The sequence below is a fragment of the Neomonachus schauinslandi genome, chromosome 2 (assembly GCF_002201575.2).
Source record: "Neomonachus schauinslandi chromosome 2, ASM220157v2, whole genome shotgun sequence".
Classification (NCBI taxonomy): domain Eukaryota; kingdom Metazoa; phylum Chordata; class Mammalia; order Carnivora; family Phocidae; genus Neomonachus; species Neomonachus schauinslandi.
Window position 1 is genome coordinate 149,283,335 of NC_058404.1, and position 20,474 is coordinate 149,303,808.

Consider the following 20,474-nt stretch of genomic DNA (forward strand, 5'->3'; position numbering starts at 1 on the left):
AATTTGTATTATTTGAATGCTTGGAAGAATTCAGCAGTGAAACCATTTGGGCCTGGGGTTTTCTTTCTGGGTAGTTTTTTGATTACTGATTCATTCTCTTGTTACAGGTCTTTTGAGATTATTTCTTCTTGAATCAGTTTTGGTAATTTGTGTGTCTTTAGGAATTTATCCATTTCATCTAGGTTATCTAATTTGTTGATGTATAATTGTTCATAGTATTCTCTTATAATCCCTTTTATTTCTTTAGACTGTGATCGTAGGACCAAAGTCTGCATGTTCTTTAGTTATTTTGCATGCAAATTATTTTCTCACATATGATAAGAGTAGGCTGATAGACTGAGTCAAGAAACAAAACATAGGACTTACAAGAGAAATGGGAGAGAAGAGAAAAATTATACAATATCGGAATAATGTGTCCTATTTGCATATATTGGAGATAAATTAAATAGCTGTTAGCTACTAAAGAGATGAACCAGAGTCCCTCTGAGCATCCTATTGTTCCTCAATAGGCTGACTAGGGGTGTCAAAGAAAACAATTTCAGTTGTTTGTGGATTTTCAAAAAAATGGTAGATTAAGTGTGTAATATACATTATATGCTGCCTGTAGTAATGTCTCCTTGTGTTCCCCCCTGTCATCACCTCCATCTTAGGCCAGGTCTGTACCATTTCAGAATTTTTCTTAGTAAGTCCTAGAATCAAGTTTTCTTCCTAGGCTAGTTGTAAGTCCTAGGACCTGAATAGGGTTATCTAATATTTGTTACAACCAGTATTATATGGCCTACTCATTGTGTATTGTTTCTAGAAGAAATATTTTATGGAGAAATGAAAATAATTTTACACTTTACATTTTCACAGAGGTACAAGAAGCACAAAGGATCAAGATAATATGACTGGACAAAATGTTCATCTGAAGTCTCAGATCAGGAGATTTACACGCAAGACACCAGCAGAATCTAACTTGGATTCTGGAGAGCCTAAGACTTCAGTTTTGGAAGGAAGGTATGCATGTGTTCTAAGGATAATTGGATTTACTTATTATATTAGTCACTCATTGCTGTGTAACAAATGACCCCAAACTTTAATAGTCACTTGCAAACATCTATGGTTTCATAGTTTCTGTGGCCCAGAAGTCTGGGTTAGCTGGCTAGTTCTTACTCAGGGGTTCTAATGAGGTGTAGCATTCAAGATGTCTACCTGGTTTGCAGTCCTTTGAAGGCTTGACTGTGACTGGAGGATCTACTTATAAGGTAGTTTGCTCCCATGGCTGTTAGCTGCAGGCCGTCCTTGTCATGTGGCCCTCTCCATAGGGCTGTTCAATATGGCAGCTGGCTTTTTACAAAGCAAGTGATCCAAGAGAAAGTGTGACTATGATGGAGGTTAAAATTCCCTTTTAATAACCTAGTATCTGAAGTTGCATACTGTCACTTCCACTTCATTCTGTTTGTTAGAAACAGGTCATTAAGTCCAGACCACGTTCAAGGAATGGGGGATTAGGCTCTCTCTCTTGAAAAGAGGAGTATTTAAGAATTTGTGGGTATGTGTTTAAAACAGGTACACTCAGTGAACAAACCAAATTAACCTATTCTTATAATATCTGAAGTCATATACCCTTTTTTAAAATGAAAGAATGGTAAATTATAACATTCTCAAGACATTTAAGTGATGGCTAAGATTTCTTTACTATTTGGTGGGTTATGACTACTAGGCCTATCCTGGGTTCATAATAGAAGGAAAGGAATCTAGGGCTGGGATAAGCTGAATTATCTCTGAGCAACTTCTGGACTGTATTTTAAATTCCACTTGTTTTTGCCTGTATTTTTAAATTAAGACAAGCTGATTTATTTCTAATATTTTTAATAATACTCTTTGATTTGATTCTTATCAGGGCTGTTACTTGAGTTGACTTAAAATTTAAAATTGATTCATGAAATTTAAAAGGTTATAAAATTCAGTATTTGTCCTGTTTGACAGTTATAGGATTAAATTATAGATTCTTTATTTTATGTAACATGTAAATATATTTTTGGTAATCTATAACGTCACTGTTGGTTTTATAAGAAGGAAACCTTTGGCAGTTTTTGGGAGAAAAATGACCATTAGGATAGATAACTAGATATATGTATTATACAAGTACAAATTTGATGGTTTACTTTTTTATCTTAAAGTGGACCTTTCAGGCTCAAGAATTACTTAACATCTGGAAAGAATAATTCTGATGTGGATGACAAGGAAGTTCAGAAAAGTTCAAGTAGGTTATTATTTATTGTCTCTTGTCTTGATATTTATGGCATTATGCATACAAAGTAAGGGTGTGCTATGTTTTATATAAATTATCACCAGTGGCAAATGTGTATTGAGTACTTACTCCAAAGAGCCTTACTATATGTTTAGAGATTTGTAAGACCTTACACCTATGTGACAGAGGAGGAAGAGAAAGAGAAAGAATGACAGAGTGACAGTCCTTTCATTGAGGTAGAACATAATGAAATAATTGACACTTAAAATATCTATTCTAGTATTGAAAAATGTTAAGGGGTGCCAGGGTGACACAGTTGGTTGGGCGCCTGACTCTTGATTTCGGCTCAGGTCATGATCTCAGGGTTGTGAGGTAGGGCCTGGCATTGGGCTCATGCTCAGTGCAGATCTGCTTGAGACTTTCTCTCCCTCTCCCTTTGCCTCTGCTCGCCACACACTTTCTCTCTCTCTCAAATAAATAAATCTTAAAAAAAAATAAAAATGTTAAGCTGCTAAGGATATAAATGAAGCAAGATTAGCCGTGTATTGATTACTGTAGCTGTATGATGGATATATCAGTTTCATTATATAATTTTTTCTATTTTAAATATGTTTGAAACTTTACATAGTTAAGTTTTTTTTTTTTTTTTTAAAGATTTTATTTATTTATTTGAGACAGAGAGAATGAGAGAGAGAGAGCACATGAGAGGGGGGAGGGTCAGAGGCAGAAGCAGGCTCCCTGCTGAGCAGGGAGCCCGATGCGGACTCGATCCAGGGACTCCAGGATCATGACCTGAGCCAAAGGCAGTCGCTTAACCAACTGAGCCACCCAGGCGCCCTACATAGTTAAGTTTTTTAAATGCCTCTTAATAGTTTTGTAATTTTTATGCTGCTAAAGAATGTGTGCTTGGAATTTAATCTGTTATACTATTTTTTCTTTCCTAATTCACTAATTAATTTTCCTTTTATTTTTAATTTTTTTAAATTGGAATCTCTCTCTTTTTTTTTTTTTTTGAGAGAAATAGAGCACACACAGGTGTGCCCTTCAGCGGGGCTGGCTGTGGGGGGGTGGGGTGGCTAGAGGGAAAGGGAGAGAATCTTAAGCAGACTCCTTATTGAGCTCAGAGCTGATCTCACAACTCTGAGATCATGACCTGAGCCAAAATCAAGAGTTGGACACTCAACTTACTGAGCCACCCAACGCCCCTCTTTTTCCTTTTGATTTGCATCTCTTGAAATGCTAGGAATGTGGAATTTGGAATTTGTTTTTTTAAAGATTTTATTTTTAAGTAATCTCTATACTTAATGTGGGGCTTGAACCTACAACCCTGATAACAAAGAGTCATAGGCTCTATCAATTGAGCCAGCCAGGCGCCCCCTTTGTTTTTCCTTTTAAATTGTTTTTTTTCTCCCTGTGTTTAGATTTATTTTATTATTTTTCTCCTCTAAGTTGAATGCTTTCTCTAATTATTTTTCTATTTTTTATTTGATAAAAAATTTTTTATTTGGAAAAACAATGAATTTTCCTGAGTAGTATTGGCTTAATTTTACAGCTTTTTATTTATTTTAAAAATTTTTTAAAAAGATTTATTTATTTGTTTATTTATTTATTTATTTAGAAAGTGTGTGTGGGGTTGGGGGAGAGCAAGAGGGAGAGAGAGAATCTGAAGCAGACTCTGTTCTGAGTATAGAGCCCCACCTGGGGCTTGATCTCAAGACCCTGAGATCATGACCTGAGCCAAAATCAAGAGTCGGACTGTCAACCGACTGAGCCACCCAGGTGCCCCAATTTTATAGCTTTTTAAATGTTGTGTTCCTTTAAAAAAAAAAAAAAAAGTTTTATTGATTTATTTTAGAGAGAGAGAAGGCCTGGGAGCGGGGGGGGGGGGGGGGGGCGGGCAAAGGGACAGAGAATCTCCAGCAGACTCCCTGTTGAGCGCAGAGCCTGATGTGGGGCTCAGTCCCACCAACCCTGAGATCATGGCCTGAGCCGAAATCAAGAGTTGGATACTAAACCAACTGAGCCACCCAGGCCGCCCCAAATGTTGTATTCTTATTGTAGTATACCCTAAATTACAGTGATTTTTCTTTGACCCAGGAGTTTTTTTAAGAGTATATTAGTTAAGAGCTTGGTCTCCAGAGTCCCTGGGGTTGATTCCAGCTCTACCACTTATTTACTATGTTATCTTGAGTAAAAAACTTCATTCCTCTTACCTTCAGCATCCTTATCTGTAAAATGGGGATATCGTTTCCAATCCCATAGCTTTCTTGTTTAGTTTAATATCTGGTTTATGTTAAAACATACTGTTGGCTGTTATTCTGAAGTGTTTTGTTCTTTGTTAACAATTTCTAGTTTCATTTCATTGTTCTAGGGAACTTTGGCTTGTATTATTTATTTTTTGAATTTATTAAGGTTTTCTTTGTGACCTATAGTATGCTTAGAACATATAAAAAATTCTCCCATGGGTGCTTGAAAAAGAATATTATTCTTTTGTGTACATATATGGATATAAAAATACACATCCACTTATTTTATTGAGTGGATGTATATTTTTGAATATATTTTGAATATTTATGGAACTCACATTTTTTTTATTTTTAAAGATATTTATTTTTTTAATTTTTTTAAAGGTTTTATTTATTTATTTATTTGAGAGAGAGAGAATGAGAGACAGAGAGCATGAGAGGGAGGAGGGTCAGAGGGAGAAGCAGACTCCCTGCCGAGCAGGGAGCCCGATGCGAGACTCGATCCTGGGACTCCAGGATCATGACCTGAGCCGAAGGCAGTTGCTTAACCAGCTGAGCCACCCAGGCGCCCCAGATATTTATTTATTGGAGAGAAAGTGAGTGAGCATGAGCGGGGTTGGGGAGGAGAGGGAGAGGGAGAAACAGACTCCCTGTTGAACAGGGAGCCCAATGCAGGACTTAATCCCAGGACCCTCAGATCATGACCTGAGCCGAAGGCAGATGCTTTCACCCAGGTGCCCTGGAACTCTTGAATATTTATAGAATATTATGGAATACTTACTATGTATCCTTCTAGAGGCGGCAGATGTGGTAGTGAACAAAACTGACAAAAACTTCTGCACACCTGGAGCTTACTTTCTGGGGGACCAGGATAGAAGACAATAAAAAAAAAAAGATAGCAAAACTTATGATTTGCTGGATTGAGAGTAGAAAAATAAAGTAGGGATTTTGCAGTGGGAAATGGCGGTTACATTCTTAGGTAGATGGGCAGAAAAGGCCTCACTGAGGAAGTGATCATTTGAGTGAAATAGGAAAAAGATGAGGAAGCAAATTATGCAGCTGTATGAGGAAATAATGCCTCAGGCAGAGGGAAGACCAAGGGCAGTTTTTCTGATATGATAATGATTCTGATGGCAAAACACCAAGGAGACTGGAGCAAAGGAAGAGAGGGATAGAGTAGTAGGAGATGATGTCATAGAGATAACAAGAATGAAAGATCACGTAGGATGTTAAAGGCTCTTTTAAGGATTTTTGGCTTTTCCTAAGAAATGATAAGGCATTGGAGGGTTTTGAGCAGAGAGCAATATGACGGACTTATAAACAGAATGACTGTGGCTGTTGTATTAGGGAGGGACTGGTGAGTTTGAGGGGGCTGGTGTAAGGTTGGAAGCAGGGAGACTGGTGAGACATTACTAATCCCAGTAAGAGTTTGCTTAGAGTCGGGTGGTAGCAGTGGAGGGTGGAGAGCACTAGTAGGATTTTGAATATTTTTGAAGATAGAATCCACAGGATTTCCTGATGGATGGGATGTGGGATGTAAGAGAGATGTCAGGGATAACTTTGAGGCTTTTGGCTTGAGCACCTGAAAGAATGGTGTTGTCATTACTTGATTTGGAGACTGCTAGGGAAGGAGCAGATTTTAGGGAAAAGAACAGGATCTTAGAATTGAACATGTTACATTAGATATTAATTTGATCCTTTATATCTTTGATTTGTGAAATCTGCTGAAGACTGCCAGAGTTGAAGTAAAGTATTTCCACTGCAATAGTCTGCATTTTTCTCCTTCTATTTTCTGCAGTGTTTGCTCTGTACATTTCAGTGCTGTTACTAAGCATGTAAGCTTTTATATGGAATGTACCTGCTTTGGTCAAATTTATCTTCTTGATCCTATTACAATGCTTTTACCTTGTAGTCTGTTTTGTTCAATATTAATATGTGACCCCTGCTTTCTTTTGGTTCATTGTTCTTTTTTGTATTTTTATTCATCTTTTTACTTAACCTTTCTCCTACAGAACTAAAACAAAGTGGTTTAGAAACAGTACATGATTGAATTTTTATTTTTAACTTTCTGTCAGTATTTTTTCCTTTAATAAATGTTCAGCACATTTATACTTACTGTCAGAACAGATAGCCTTGTTACTTTGTAAAGTTGGTAGACATTCTCACATATGCCAGCAAGAACTCAGAAATTTTTTTTTTTTTTTTTTTACAAACAGTTGAATAGTAAAAATAATCTTTGAGTCATTATCTTTTTTCCTTTAAACTAGCTGGCTATTGATCTTTTGCCTCACAATAGCTAATGCTTATGAGTAGAAATTTAAAGGCAGACTTATTTCTTATTTTCTTTGTAAGTAACCTGTTTTCTTCTATCTCCATGCTTATTAGAATTCTTTAATGTTTGAAATTCAGGTGTTATCTCTTTGTTGCTGTTTTTAAAAAATTTTTTTGGAAATTATTAAATTTATTACTTAAATTATTAAATTTTAGAAATTATTAATTTTAAACTTATTCTGAAATCCCATATCTGCTTCACCCAGATTCCATATTTGTCAACATTTTACAACATTTGTTCCATCTCCCTCCCTGCTTCTGCTACATATATATTCATACACGTTTCTTATCATTAGCCTTTAAAAAAATTTTTTTTTAGTAGGCTCCATACCCAGCATGGAGCCCAACATGGGTCGGGGCCTGAACTCATGACCCCAAGGTCAAGACCTGAGCTGAGATCAAGAGTTGGACACTCAACTGCCTGAGCCACCTAGGTGCCCCTTAAAAATTTTGTTTTTTTATTGAAGTATATTAACATACAGTGTTATGTTAGTTTTAGGTATACAATATAATGATTCAGCATTTTTATACTTTATTCAGCAGTGCTCATCATAAGTGTACTCTTTTTTTTTTTAAAGATATTATTTATTTATTTGACAGAGAGACACAGTGAGAGAAGGAACACAAGCAGGGGGAGTAGGAGAGGGAGAAGCAGGCTTCCCGCCGAGCAGGGAGCCCGATGTGGGGCTCGATCCCAGGACCCTGGGACCGTGACCTGAGCTGAAAACAGATGCTTAACTACTGAGCCACCCAGGCACCCCCATAAGTGTACTCTTAATCCTCTTTATCTATATCACTCATCCCTCACCCACCTCTCCTCTGGCAACCACCAGTATGTTCTCTGTATTTAAGAGTCTGGGTTTTTTTTTGTTTGTCTCTTGTTTTCTTCAATTGTTTTGTTTCTTAAATTCCACGTATGATTGGGGCGCCTGGGTGGCTCAGTCGGTTAAGCGTCTGCCTTCGGCCCAGGTCATGATCCCAGGGTCCTGGGATTAAGTCCCCCATTGGGCTCCCTGCTCAGCGGGGAGTCTGCTTCTCCCTCTCCTCTGTCCCTGCCCCCTGCTCGTGCTCTCTCTCATGCTCTCTCTCTTTCAAATCAATAAATACCATTTAAAAAAAAAATTCCACATATGAGTGAAATCATGTGGTATTTGTCTTTCTCTGACTGCCTTGTTTCAGTTAACATTATACCCTCTCAGTCCATCCATTCCATCCCTGTTGTTGCAAATGGCAAGATGTCACTATTTTTATGCCTGAGTACTACTCCACTGTGTGTGTGTGTGTGTGTGTGTGTGGTTTGTATATATACCACATCATCTTTATCATTCATCTGTGGATGGACACTTGGGTTGCTTCTATATCTTGGCTATTTTAAATAATGCTGCAGTAAACATAGGGGTGCAATGTATCTTTTTGGATTAGTGTTTTTGTTTTCTTTGGGTAAACACTGAGTAGTGGAATTACTGGATCATATGATAATTCTATTTTTAATTTTTTGAGGAACCTCCATGCTGTTTTCCACAGTGGCTACTCCAATTTGCATTTCTACCAACCTGCATGAAGGTTCATTTTTCTCCACATCCTCACCAACATGTTCTTATCTTTTTGATTCTAGCCATTCTGCCAGGTATAAGGTGGTAGTTCATTATGGTTTTGATTTGCATTTCCCTGATGATGAGTGATGTTGAGCATCTTTTCATGTGTCTGCTGCCCTTCTGGATGTCTTCTTTGGAAAAATGTCTGTTCAGGTCCTTTGCCCATTTTTAAATCGGATTATTTTGTTTTTTCCTGTTGCATTAAGTTCTTTGCATATTTTGAATATTAACCCCTTATTGGATATATCATTTGCAAATAATCTTCTCCCATTCAGTAGGTTGTCTTTTCATTTTGTTGTTGGTTTCCTTTGCTATGCAAAAGCTTTTTATTTTGATGTAGTCCTAATAGTTTATTTTTGCTTTTGTTTCCCTTTCCCAAGGAGACATATCTAGAAAAATGTTGCTACGGCCAATGCCAATGAGATTACTGCCTCTGTTTTCTTATAGGAGTTTTTTGGTTTCAGGTCTTACTTCCAGGTCGGTAATCCATTTTGAGTTTATTTTTGTGTAAAGTGTAAGAAAGTGTGGTCCTGTTTCATTTTTTTGCATGAAGCTCTCTATTTTTTCCAACACCATTGATTGAATATGCTGTCTTTTCCCTGTTGTATATTCTTACCTCCTTTGTCATAGATTAATTGATTATATAAGCATGAGTTTATAGCTGCGTTCTCTCTTTTATTCCATTGATCTATGTTTTTTGTGTGTTTTTTTTTTTTTGTGCTAATATCATACCGTTTTGATGTACTACAGCTTTGTAGTATATCTTGAAATCTGGTATTGTGATAACCTCCAGCTTTGTTCTTTCTCAAGATTGCTTTGGCTATTATTAGCCTTTTCTGTACTATTTGAGAACAAGTTGCAGACATAGTACTATGTATAAGTATATGCAGATATGATGTAAGACAAAAACATAATCACACTTTAACCAACCGTCCAAGTCAGGAAATCAGCATTAATATAACACTAGTATTCCTTCACTGATTCCATGCAGATTTCACCAGCAGTTCCCTTAGTGTTCTGGTTCAGGATCCAATCCAGGATCATAGATTGCATTTAATTCTCATGTCCGTTAAGTTTTCTTCAATAAGGCATTTTCTAACTTTCTGACCTTTACATTTTTTTGAGAGAGTACAACTTTTTATTCTTTAGAATGACTTTCAACCTGAGTCTTTCTGATGTTTCCTCATGATCAGATGCCAGCCTTACACATGTGACAGTAGTACAGAAATGATGCTGTGTTCTTTGTGCATCTCATTAGGAGACAATGTTTACCCATCTCCTGTTGGTGATGTTAATCTTGATCACCTGTTCAAGTTATTATCTCTACTCTAAAGATATAGTTGTTCTCTTTTATAATTGGTTAGTATTTTGTGGTGTGATATTCTGATGCTATTATAATAATGTGTTCCTTTTCAAACCTTCACACCAATCTTAGCATCTTTTGAAGACTCCCACTCGAATCATCAGCCACTAATGATGTTACCAAATTGTGCTGTTCTATTTTCCTGTTAATTAGTGGCATTCTGTAAGAAATAGTTTTTCTTACCCCTTCTCTCATTTGTTTATTTATGTAATTATGGGTTGCTACCTGCGTTCCTGTCTATTGATGGTTGTAATCTCTTTTATTTATTCTAATACTCATATTGTGCCAGATTTGGTCAGTAGGCATCCTTTCAACTGGTCCTTATGTCCTTTTACTATGTTTCTGTCATTTTGTGAATACTCTCTTTTGTTTGACTTAAGATGTTCTGGCCTACTTTCCCTGTCTCAACTCTGGAGTCACTTATTTCTGCTAAGGAACCTGATTCTTTTTAGTGGATAATGGCATTTAGAAACTCAGATCTGGGCTCTTGGTGTACTTCTAGGCTCTCTCAGTGGACTGTTCTTAGTGTATTTACTTACTTGCTTCATTCTTTCTCTGATCCCGTCAGCTGCTTCCCACAGTGTACTGCTATGGGAGAATTTTCAAGGAGTGACTAACCCTCTACTTTTTCTAGTGGGGATTGCATGAGAATTTAGATTTTGTTTTTGGTAACAGCTTTATTGAGCTATATATTGAGATATTCACATACCATAAAATTTACCCATTTATGGGATGTAATTCAATGGTGTGTAACCATCACAATAAATTTTAGAAAAATTTTATCATCCCCAGAAGAAACCCCATATTTATCTTTAGCAGGCACCTTTCCTTCCCTCAGTTCTCATATCTCCTATGCCTATGGCATCCACTAATCTACTTTTAGTTTCTATAGATCTCTCTAGATTTGCCAGTTCTGGACAGGAAAATTAGATTTTATGATCACTAAAGTTTCTTCTTAGCCAGCAATTTTATAAAGTATCTAATTCAATCATTTAATTTTAATTTTTTTTTTTTTTAAAGAGAGTGTGTGCATGCATGTGTGAAGGAAGGGCACAGAAAGAGGGAGAGAGAAAATCTAAAGCAGGCTCCATGCTCAGCATGGTGCCCTACTCGGGGCTCGATCTCATGACCCAGAGATCATGACCTGAGCTGAAATTAAGAGTTGGACGCTTAACTGACTGAGCCCACCACCCAGACGCCCCAATTTAGTAATTTTAAACAGTCTTTTGCTATCATGGACTCATTTGAGAATATAATGAAAGCGTAGACTGACTTTTCAGTTTTAGGTAATTCATGGACATTAATTGTTCCAATTACATGTTGCTCCATAACAAACATCCAAAACTTAGTGGCTTAGTACAACAATTGATTTCTGTCTCATTGTTCTGTGGGTTGACTTGGCTTAGTTGGGCAAGTCTCATTTGGGCTCTCTCATGCATTCATACTTAAATGCAAGCTGCTGGGGCTGGAGTCATTTGAAAGCTCAACTGGGTTGGAAGTCCAGGGTGACTTTTTCACTTCTATATTTAGCACTTAGCTAGGGTGGCTGGAACAAGTTGGGGGCTGGCCAGGTGTATCTTTTTTCTCCACATGTGGTTAGCTTGGGTTTCCTCACAGCATGGCAGTCTTGGGGTGGTCGGACTTCATATGTGGTGTCTCTTTCTCCAGAGTGAAGTTGTAAGAGACCCAGGTGGAACCTGCATATCTTCTTAGGACTTAGCCTTTGAAGTCCCAGAATGTCATTTCTGCTGTGTTCTGTTAGTCAAGCTAGTCATTAAGATCAGCAGAGATTCAGGGAATTCGGGAATTCAGAGAAAAGGGAATTAGACTCTGCTTCTTGATAAAGAATGACATTTGTGCATAGGAAGAGAAAGAATTAATGGCAGCTATGTTTAGATGCTATTTCAATACTAAAGTTGAAAACTCTGGCCTAATTGGCACACTGATAAATTTAGTATACTTATACTATTTTAGAACTTGAAAGATCATATATTACATTATTAGCATATTGATTGTTCTTTATTACACCCTACATTTTAATCTACCAAGTGGCTTATTTCACCTGAAGTCCAGAAAACTTGCTTATTTTTTGTTATGTTTAAGTGTTAGGCTCTTTAGACATACACATTGTAGCAAAATCAAGAAAAATGTTATACTGTTTTTCATTAGTCTTTATTCCTCAGCAGTAAAAAGTAAAAGAAGTAATAACATGATTGCCAGGTTAAATTTAATTAAAATACTTAATATTGAAATTGAACGGGGTGCCTGGGTGTCTCAGTCGGTTAAGCGTCTGCCTTTGGCTCAGGTCATGATCCCAGGGTCCTGGGATCGAGCCCTGCATTGGGCTCCCTGCTCAGCGGGAAGCCTGCTTCTCCCTCTCCCACTCCCCCTGCTTGTGTTCCCTCTCTCGCTGACTCTCTGTCTGTCAAATAAATAAATAAAATCTTAAAAAAAAAAAAAGAAATTGACCAACTAACAGTTTAATTCAACATGGAATTAGCAGCCTTTGGTCACGATATTATCATTTGCATTTTGCAGGTGACTCAAGAGTAAAAATATCTACAGTAATACCGGAGAATAAAATACATCACAAGTTAGGTAAGATTATTTCTCTCTTTTAATATCTTCATATTATAAAACCTCTGTTACTAAATAGGACTTAATTTTTCTCATGCAGGGAGGAAATATTTGGATTAATTGGCAGATAAATTAAAACTGTTTGTTTAGTTTTTATGAATTTCACAGTAAGTCATCACAGGCCAAATGATCTTTATTGTTCATTTATAAATCCTGTGTCCCTCTCACTCTTTGCCCCATATTAAGGAGCATGATTTCACCTATGCTAAGAAGTTAGGGTGGATAATTCTGTAAGTAATAACTGCTAGGTAGATGACATCCCTGACAACTCCCATTTTTATCCAGTCCAGCAGTAGCTGTAATAAGTAGGCAAAGATAGGAGCTGGGGAACCCATGGAGAGGCCACGGAGGATTAAAACTCTGTGGTTCCCCATGATATATATGCCAGTCAGGATTCATGGGACCTTTCGCCTTTGTGGGATTGTAGTGGCCTTTTATGTTTCTCTCTATGCCTGAAGTTGTGAGTGCTCCTGAACTTGTACCTGAAGAGAACCACTAAGAAGTGAAGTTTCCTCAAATTGCTTCAACCAAAAACTCATATTTTGTCAATTTTTTGTGGGCCCATATGAAGAAAGACTGTTAGTCTTAATGCTTTCTTGAAGTGGAATGATAACTAGTCAGGAGTAGGCAAACAGAAATAAAAATGTTTCTGAGCAGGGGCTTTAGCAACTAGAGAGAGGAAAATCAAGCATCATGCCTAAGAACAATAGGCAACTGCTGGTGAGCTAGAATTTTTGTAGTAGATTAATAACAGTTTTAACAATAAAAGAAATATGAGCATTTTCAGAGATTCAGTTACAGCATAGAAAACTTACTGGGACTGAAAAAATCCAATTTTTTAAATTTAAAAAGTCAGTAGATGAAGTGAAAATAAAGGGTGGTCACTGTTACTGAGAGCTGAATTAGTAACTGTGTGTTGACATGGAAGACATTCCTGAGAGACAAAATATGAAAAGATGGAAATCATGAGGAAAAAAGGTATACAGTGGAAATAATATGGAGACAGCTGAGAAAACTTGCAAATAATAGGATTTCCAGAAAAGATAAACAGGTGGAGGAGGGAAAAGAGTTAAAAGAAGTATGTTAAAGAAAACTTCCCTGGATTAAAGATGGCTTAAATCTGCAATTTGAATGAGTTTGCCAACTGCCAGTCAAAATTATTGAAAAAGATACACTTCTAGACATCAGTGAATAAAATCCTAAATTTCAAGAATGTAGGGAAGCTTCTAGACAGAAACATTTATATATAAGGGAGAAAAAATGACTAGTACTGTTGATCTGTGTAACATTGGAAGAATAAAATAACATCTATAGCCTATTTTAAGAAATGTATTACAAAAAAAAAAAAAAGAAATGTATTACAATCCAGTAATCTTATACTTAGCCAAGGTATTTTCCTTTCTGATAAGTGAACTTACTTTGCAGATAATGCAAAGATTGAGTTGACTCTAAATCCTCCCAGTAAAATACTCATGTAAGGTATTCTAACCAAGTGTATGCATCAAAACTAACTCCAAAGAGAGGAAACAGTGGTGAGGAATAATTCTTGTAATATATGTGGTTAAATTTAAATAACGTGTATTTGGTTTCTGTTGCTGTGTACTAAATTACCACAATTCAGTGGCTTAGACAACACACATTTATGTATTATCCATATTTTCTTCAGGTCAGAAGCCCAGGCACAGATTAGCTGGGTCCTCTGTTCAAGAGTCGCAGGCTGCAATCAGAAGTGTCAGCCTGGGTTGTGGTCTCATCTGAGGTTTGAGGTCCTATTCCAAGCTCCTGTGGTTGTTAGAATTCAGTTCCTTGAAACTGTGGGACTGAGGTACCTGTTTTCTTGCTGGCTGTGAGCCATGGGCCATTACTTTCGGCTTCTAAAGGCTACCTGCAGTTCTTTGCCACATGACCCTTTCCGTACGTCCCTTCATAGTATGGCACCTTGGTTCTTCAGAGTCAGCAAGGAAGAATTTCTCTGTGCGTCTGCTAGATGGTGTCTTATATGTATAATATCATATATTGTCATATATATAATCATGATGTAATCATAGTGATTCCGTCACTCTTACCATATTCTGCAGATGAGAAGCAAGTCACAGTTCCCACATACATCTTAGGAGAGGGGATTATTACACAAGGATGTGAATTATTGCTGATTACCTTAGGGTGTGACTACTACCTAATGCTAATGTGAATGGGATTTTATAAGTGCTAAATAATGACTTTTGTAGTATTACCTTGAAATCCATACTATCTTTAATTAAAACTTAATGTGGTAGGGAAGAGAGTAGGGGCAGAAGAGCGGTAGTAAAAATAGTCTAAAAGTTTTATTTTACTGAATGAGAAAAGGAGAGGATAGCATATCTTGGTAAGGGATATGGTTTTTAATATAATCATGGAGAAATGAGAGTTTAATTTTTGAGTGTCAAGAATGGGAAGGTGACCTTAGGGTGAAAAAGCACAGCAAAACTTTGAAATGAGCAAGGGAGGGGAGGAAAAAGATAAGGTCATTTGCTCAAATCAATAAAAATGAGAAAGAAGTAGCACTGATGTAAAATAACTACTTAAATATAAAGTAAGATGGAATGAATAAAAGGAAACATGTTGCTTGTTACACTAAATAATGGATTGAATTCCTCTAATAAGGTAGGGACTCTCAGATTTGGTTAAATAGTACATATTGAATTATGTGTTTATAAGAAATACTTAAAACAGGTTAAAAAATAAAAGATTGTCAAAAAAATAGGTAGACTACTGAAAATAAAGAGAAAATAGTGTAATTTTAGTATTAGGCAAAGTGGAATTTAAGGTTAAAATGAAAGTGCTGAACAGAATAGAGAAGGACATGTAATGATAAAAAATTAATGAAGAAAATAGAAAAATCATAAACACTTATGCACCAAACAACTTAACAAATAAAATGTATAAAGAAAAAACTAAAACAACAACAACAAGGTTTTTACTTAAACAGTATAGTTAGACTGGGAGATTTTAATAAGCTACTTTCAGAATTGAAAATTTCTAGCAAACAGGAAGTAGGTAAAAGCATAGAAATTTGATTATATAGCCAACAAAGTCAGCTTACTATATAGAACTTTGCATTGTTAGATAAAATGAGTGGATTTATGTGTATACACACAAACACATGCACACATAACTACCCCGATTTATACGTTTCCTATTGTGGAATATTTAGATGGTGTTCAATTTGGTTTTTGGTTTCTAAATATAAATAATACTACCATGAACGTTCTTGTAAATACAGCTTTACCCACTTTTTTAAAAAACAGTAATAATGGTGCACCTGGCTGGCTCAATCAAAAGATCATGTGACTCTTGATCTTGGGGTCATGAGTTTGAGCCACATGTTGGGTGTAGAGATTACTTAAATAAATAAGTAAGTAAGTAAGTAAATAAAGTTAAAAGAACAGTAATAGCTAATGTTTAATGAATTACTATATGTCAGGCATGTTACAACATTATATTAATTTACATCTCACAAAACTCTATGAGGTGGGTTCTGTTATTTATCTGTTATTTATTTTAGTAGGCGGATGGGAAAAACTACAGTTTACATTAGAGAGGTTGAGTGGTTTTAGCTTCTGTGATGTTTCACAACTAGTTCATGGTTAAGTTAGTATGTTAAGTTTCACTCCAAAAACTAGCTCTTGAGAATTCAGGAGATATACTTCCAGCAGAAAATCAGTTAGATGGTTATGGTAAATTGTAATAACCAAAGTATTTTACAACCAAAGTTGTAATGATTATGAGAGTTTCAGTTTGGTTTTTTTTGTTTTGCCTCTGCTTTTTAAAAATATATTTATTTATTTAAGTTTTTCTTTATTTTTTAAATTTTATTTTATTTAAATTGAATTAATTAACATATAGTGTTTTATTAGTTTCAGAGGTACAGTTCAGTGATTCATCAGTCTTTTCTTAAATTTTTTATTTAAATTCAATTAACATATAATGTATTATTGGTATCAGAGGTAGAGGTCAGTGATTCATCAGTCTTATACCCAGTGCTCATTCCATCACCCAGTTACCCCATCCACCCACCCCCCCTCCCCACCAGCAACCCTCAGTTTGTTTCCTGTGATTAAGAGTCTCTTATGGTTTGTCTCTCTCTCTCTGATTTTGTCTTGTGTTAGTTTTCCCTCCCTTCCCCATGATCCTGTTTTGTTTCTTAAATTCCACATATGAGTGAAATCATATAATTGTCTTTCTCTGATTGACTTATTTTACTTAGCATAATACCCTCTAGTCAATCCACATCATTGCAAATGGCAAGATTTCATTTTTTTGATGGCTGAGTAATATTCCATTGTATGTGTATATATATATGTATGTGTTTATTTTCTTTATCCATTCCTCTGTCGATGGGCATCTGGGCTCTTTCCATAGTTTGGCTATTAGGGACATTGCTGCTATAAACATTGGGGTTCAGGTGCCCCTTCGAATCACTACATTTGTATCCTTTGGGTAAATATCTAGTAGTATAATTGCTGGGTTGTATGGTAGCTCTTATTTTTAACTTTTTGAGGAACCTCCATCCTGCTTTCCAGAGTGGCTGACCATCTTGCATTCCCACCAACAGTGTAAGAGGGTTCCCCTTTCTGCGCATCCTCGCCAACATCTGTCATTTCCTGACTTGTTAATTTTAGCCATTCTGACTGGTGTGAGGTGGTATCTCATTGAGGTTTTGATTTGGATTTCCCTGATGCCAAGTGATGTTGAGCATTTTTTCATGTGTCTGTTGGCCATTTGGATGTCTTCTTTGGAGAAATGTCTGTTCATGTCTCCCGCCCATTTCTTGACTGGATTATTTGTTCTTTGGGTGTTGAGTTTGGTAAGTTCTTTATAGATCTTGGATCTTTATCTGATATGTCATTTGCAAATATCTTCTCCCATTCTATTGGTTGTCTTTTGGTTTTGTCGACTGTTTCCTTTGCTGTGCAAAAGCTCTTTATCTTGATGAAGTCCCAGTAGTTCATTTTTACCTTTGTTTCCCTTGCCTTTGGAGACATGTCTAACAAGAAGTTGATGCAGCCGAGGTCACAGAGGTTGCTGCCTGTGTTCTCTTCTAGGATTTTGATGGATTCCTATTTTACATGTAGGTCTTTCATCCATTTAGAGTTTATTTTTGTGTATGGTATAAGAGAATAGTCCAGTTTCATTCTTCTGCATGTGGCTATCCAATTTTCCCAACACCATTTGTTGAAGAGACTGTCTTTTTTCCATTGGATATTCTTTCCTGCTTTGTCAAAGATTAGTTGACCATTGAGTTGAGGGTCCATTTCCAGGTTCTCTGTTCTGTTCTATTTTTTTTTTTTAATTTTTTTTATTCTTATGTTAATCCCCATACATTACATCATTAGTTTCAGATGAAGTGTTCCATGATTCATTGTTTGTGCATAACACCCAGTGCTCCATGCAGAATGTGCCCTCCTCAATACCCACCACCAGGCTAACCCATCCTCCCACCCCCCTCCCCACTAGAACCCTCAGTTTGTTTTTCAGAGTCCATCGTCTCTCATGGTTCGTCTACCCCTCCGATTTCCCCCGCTTCATTCTTCCCCTCCCGCTACCTTCTTCTTCTTCTTCTTTTTTTTTTTTCCTTAACATATATTGCATTATTTGTTTCAGAGGTACAGATCTGAGATTCAAGAGTCTTGCACAATTCACAGCGCTTACCAGAGCACATACCCTCCCCAGTGTCTATCACCCAGTCACCCCATCCTTCCCACCCCACCCCCCACTCCAGCAGCCCTCAGTTTGTTTCCTGCAATTAAGAATTCCTCATATCAGTGAGATCATATGATACATGTCTTTCTCTGTTTGACTTATTTCACTCAACATAATACCCTCCAGTTCCATCCACGTCGTTGCAAATGGCAAGATCTCATTCCTTTTGATGGCTGCATAATATTCCATTGTATATATATACCCCATCTTCTTTATCCATTCATCTGTCGATGGACATCTTGGCTCTTTCCACAGTTTGGCTATTGTGGACATTGCTGCTATAAACATCGGGGTGCATGTACCCCTTCGGATCCCTACTTTTGTATCTTTGGGGTAAATACCCAGTAGTGCAATTGCTGGATCATATGGTAGCTCTATTTTCAACTTTTTGAGGAACCTCCATACAGTTTTCCAGAGTGGCTGCACCAGCTTGCATTCCCACCAACAGTGTAGGAGGGTTCCCCTTTCTCCGCATCCCCGCCAACATCTGTCGTTTCCTGACTTGTTAATTTTAGCCATTCTGACTGGTGTGAGGTGGTATCTCATTGAGGTTTTGATTTGGATTTCCCTGATGCCGAGCGATATTGAGCACTTTTTCATGTGTCTGTTGGCCATTTGGATGTCTTCTTTGGAAAAATGTCTGTTCATGTCTTCTGCCCATTTCTTGATTGGATTCTTTGTTCTTTGGGTGTTGAGTTTGATGAGTTCTTTATAGATTTTGGATACCAGCCCTTTATCTGATATGTCATTTGCAAATATCTTCTCCCATTCTGTTGGTTGTCTGTTCTGTTCTATTGATCTGTGTGTCTGTTTTTGTGCTAGTACTGTACTGTCTTGACAATAACAGCTTTGTAATAGAGCTTGAAGTCTGGAATTGTGATGCCACCAGCTTTGGTTTTCTCTTTCAACATTCCTTTGGCTATTCAGGGTCTTTTCTGGTTCCATATAAATTTTAGGCTGATTTGTTCCAGTTCTGTGATAGAAGTTGATGGTATTTTGATAGGGATTGCATTGAATGTACAGATTGCTCTAGGTAGCATAAACATTTTAACAATATTTGTTGTTCCAATCCATGAGCATGGAACGTTTTTTCATTACTTTGTGTTTTCCTCAGTTTCTTTCATGAGTGTTCTATAGTTTTCTGAGTACAGATCCTTTGCCTCTTTGGTTAGGTTTATTCCTAGGTATCTTACGGTTTTTGGTGCAGTTGTAGATGGGATCAGCTCCTTAATTTCTCTTTCTTTTGTCTCATTGTTAGTGTATAGAAATGCAGCTGATTTCTCTGCATTGATTTTATATCCTACCACTTTGCTCAATTCCTGTATTAGTTCTAGCAATTTTGTGGTGGACTCTTTTGCATTTTCCACATAGAGTATCATGTCATCTGCAAAGACAATTCTTTTTTTTTTTTTTTTTAAGATTTATTTATTTGAGGGCACCTGGGTGGCTCAGTTGGTTAAGCGACTGCCTTCGGCTCAGGTCATGATCCTGGAGTCCCGGGATCGAGTCCCACATCGGGCTCCCTGCTCAGCAGGGGTCTGCTTCTCCCTCTGCCCTCTTCCTTCTCGTGCTCTCTGTCTCTCATTCTCTCTCTCTCAAATAAATAAAAAAAAATCTTAAAAAAAAAAAAGATTTATTTATTTGAGAGAGCGAGTACATGTACAAGTAGGGAGAGGGGCAGAGGGAAAGGAGAAGCAGATTCCACACTGAGTAGGGAGCCTGACATGGGGCTCGATCCCAGGACTCTGTGATCATGACCTGAGTCAAAGGCAGATGCTTAACCAAATGAGCCACCCCGGCACCCCTGAAGTCTATTGCTGTTGTATTACTGTCAGTTTCTCCCTTTGTGTCTGTTAATATTTACTTTATATATTTAAGTGTTCCTATGTTGGCTTCATATATACTTACAACTGTTACATCCTCTTGTTGGATTGATCCCGTATAATTATGTAAATCCCTTCTTTGTCTCTTGTAATCTTTATTTTAAGGTGTTTTTTTGGTTTGATGTAGTTATTGCTACCCTAGTTTTTTTTTCACCTCCATTTGCATGGACCCTTTTTTGGTCCCAACTTCAGTTTGTATGTGTTGTTAGGCATGAAATTAGTTTATTGTAGACAGCATGTTGATGGGTCTCGTTTTTTATCCATTCACTCACCCTGTGTCTTTTGATTGGAGCATTCAGTCCATTTACATTTAAAGCAATTATTGATAGGTATGTACTAATTGTGATTTTTTTCATTGTTTTCTAGTTGCTTTTGTAGTGTTCTCTGTTTCTTTTTTTTTGCTCTCGTGATTTGATGTCTTTCTTTAGTGTTATGCTTGTA

The 20,474-nt window shown here is 36.9% G+C and overlaps 1 protein-coding gene across 1 annotated transcript in view; it reads left to right on the plus strand.

Moving 5' to 3' along the window:
* Positions 1–20,474, plus strand: part of CENPC (centromere protein C) — a 77,934-nt gene that overhangs the window by 42,877 nt on the left and 14,583 nt on the right. Inside the window, 3 exon segments of the mRNA XM_044912714.1 lie at positions 856–999; positions 2,166–2,248; positions 12,310–12,369. Of these exon segments, the coding sequence (XP_044768649.1) occupies positions 856–999; positions 2,166–2,248; positions 12,310–12,369 (287 nt within the window).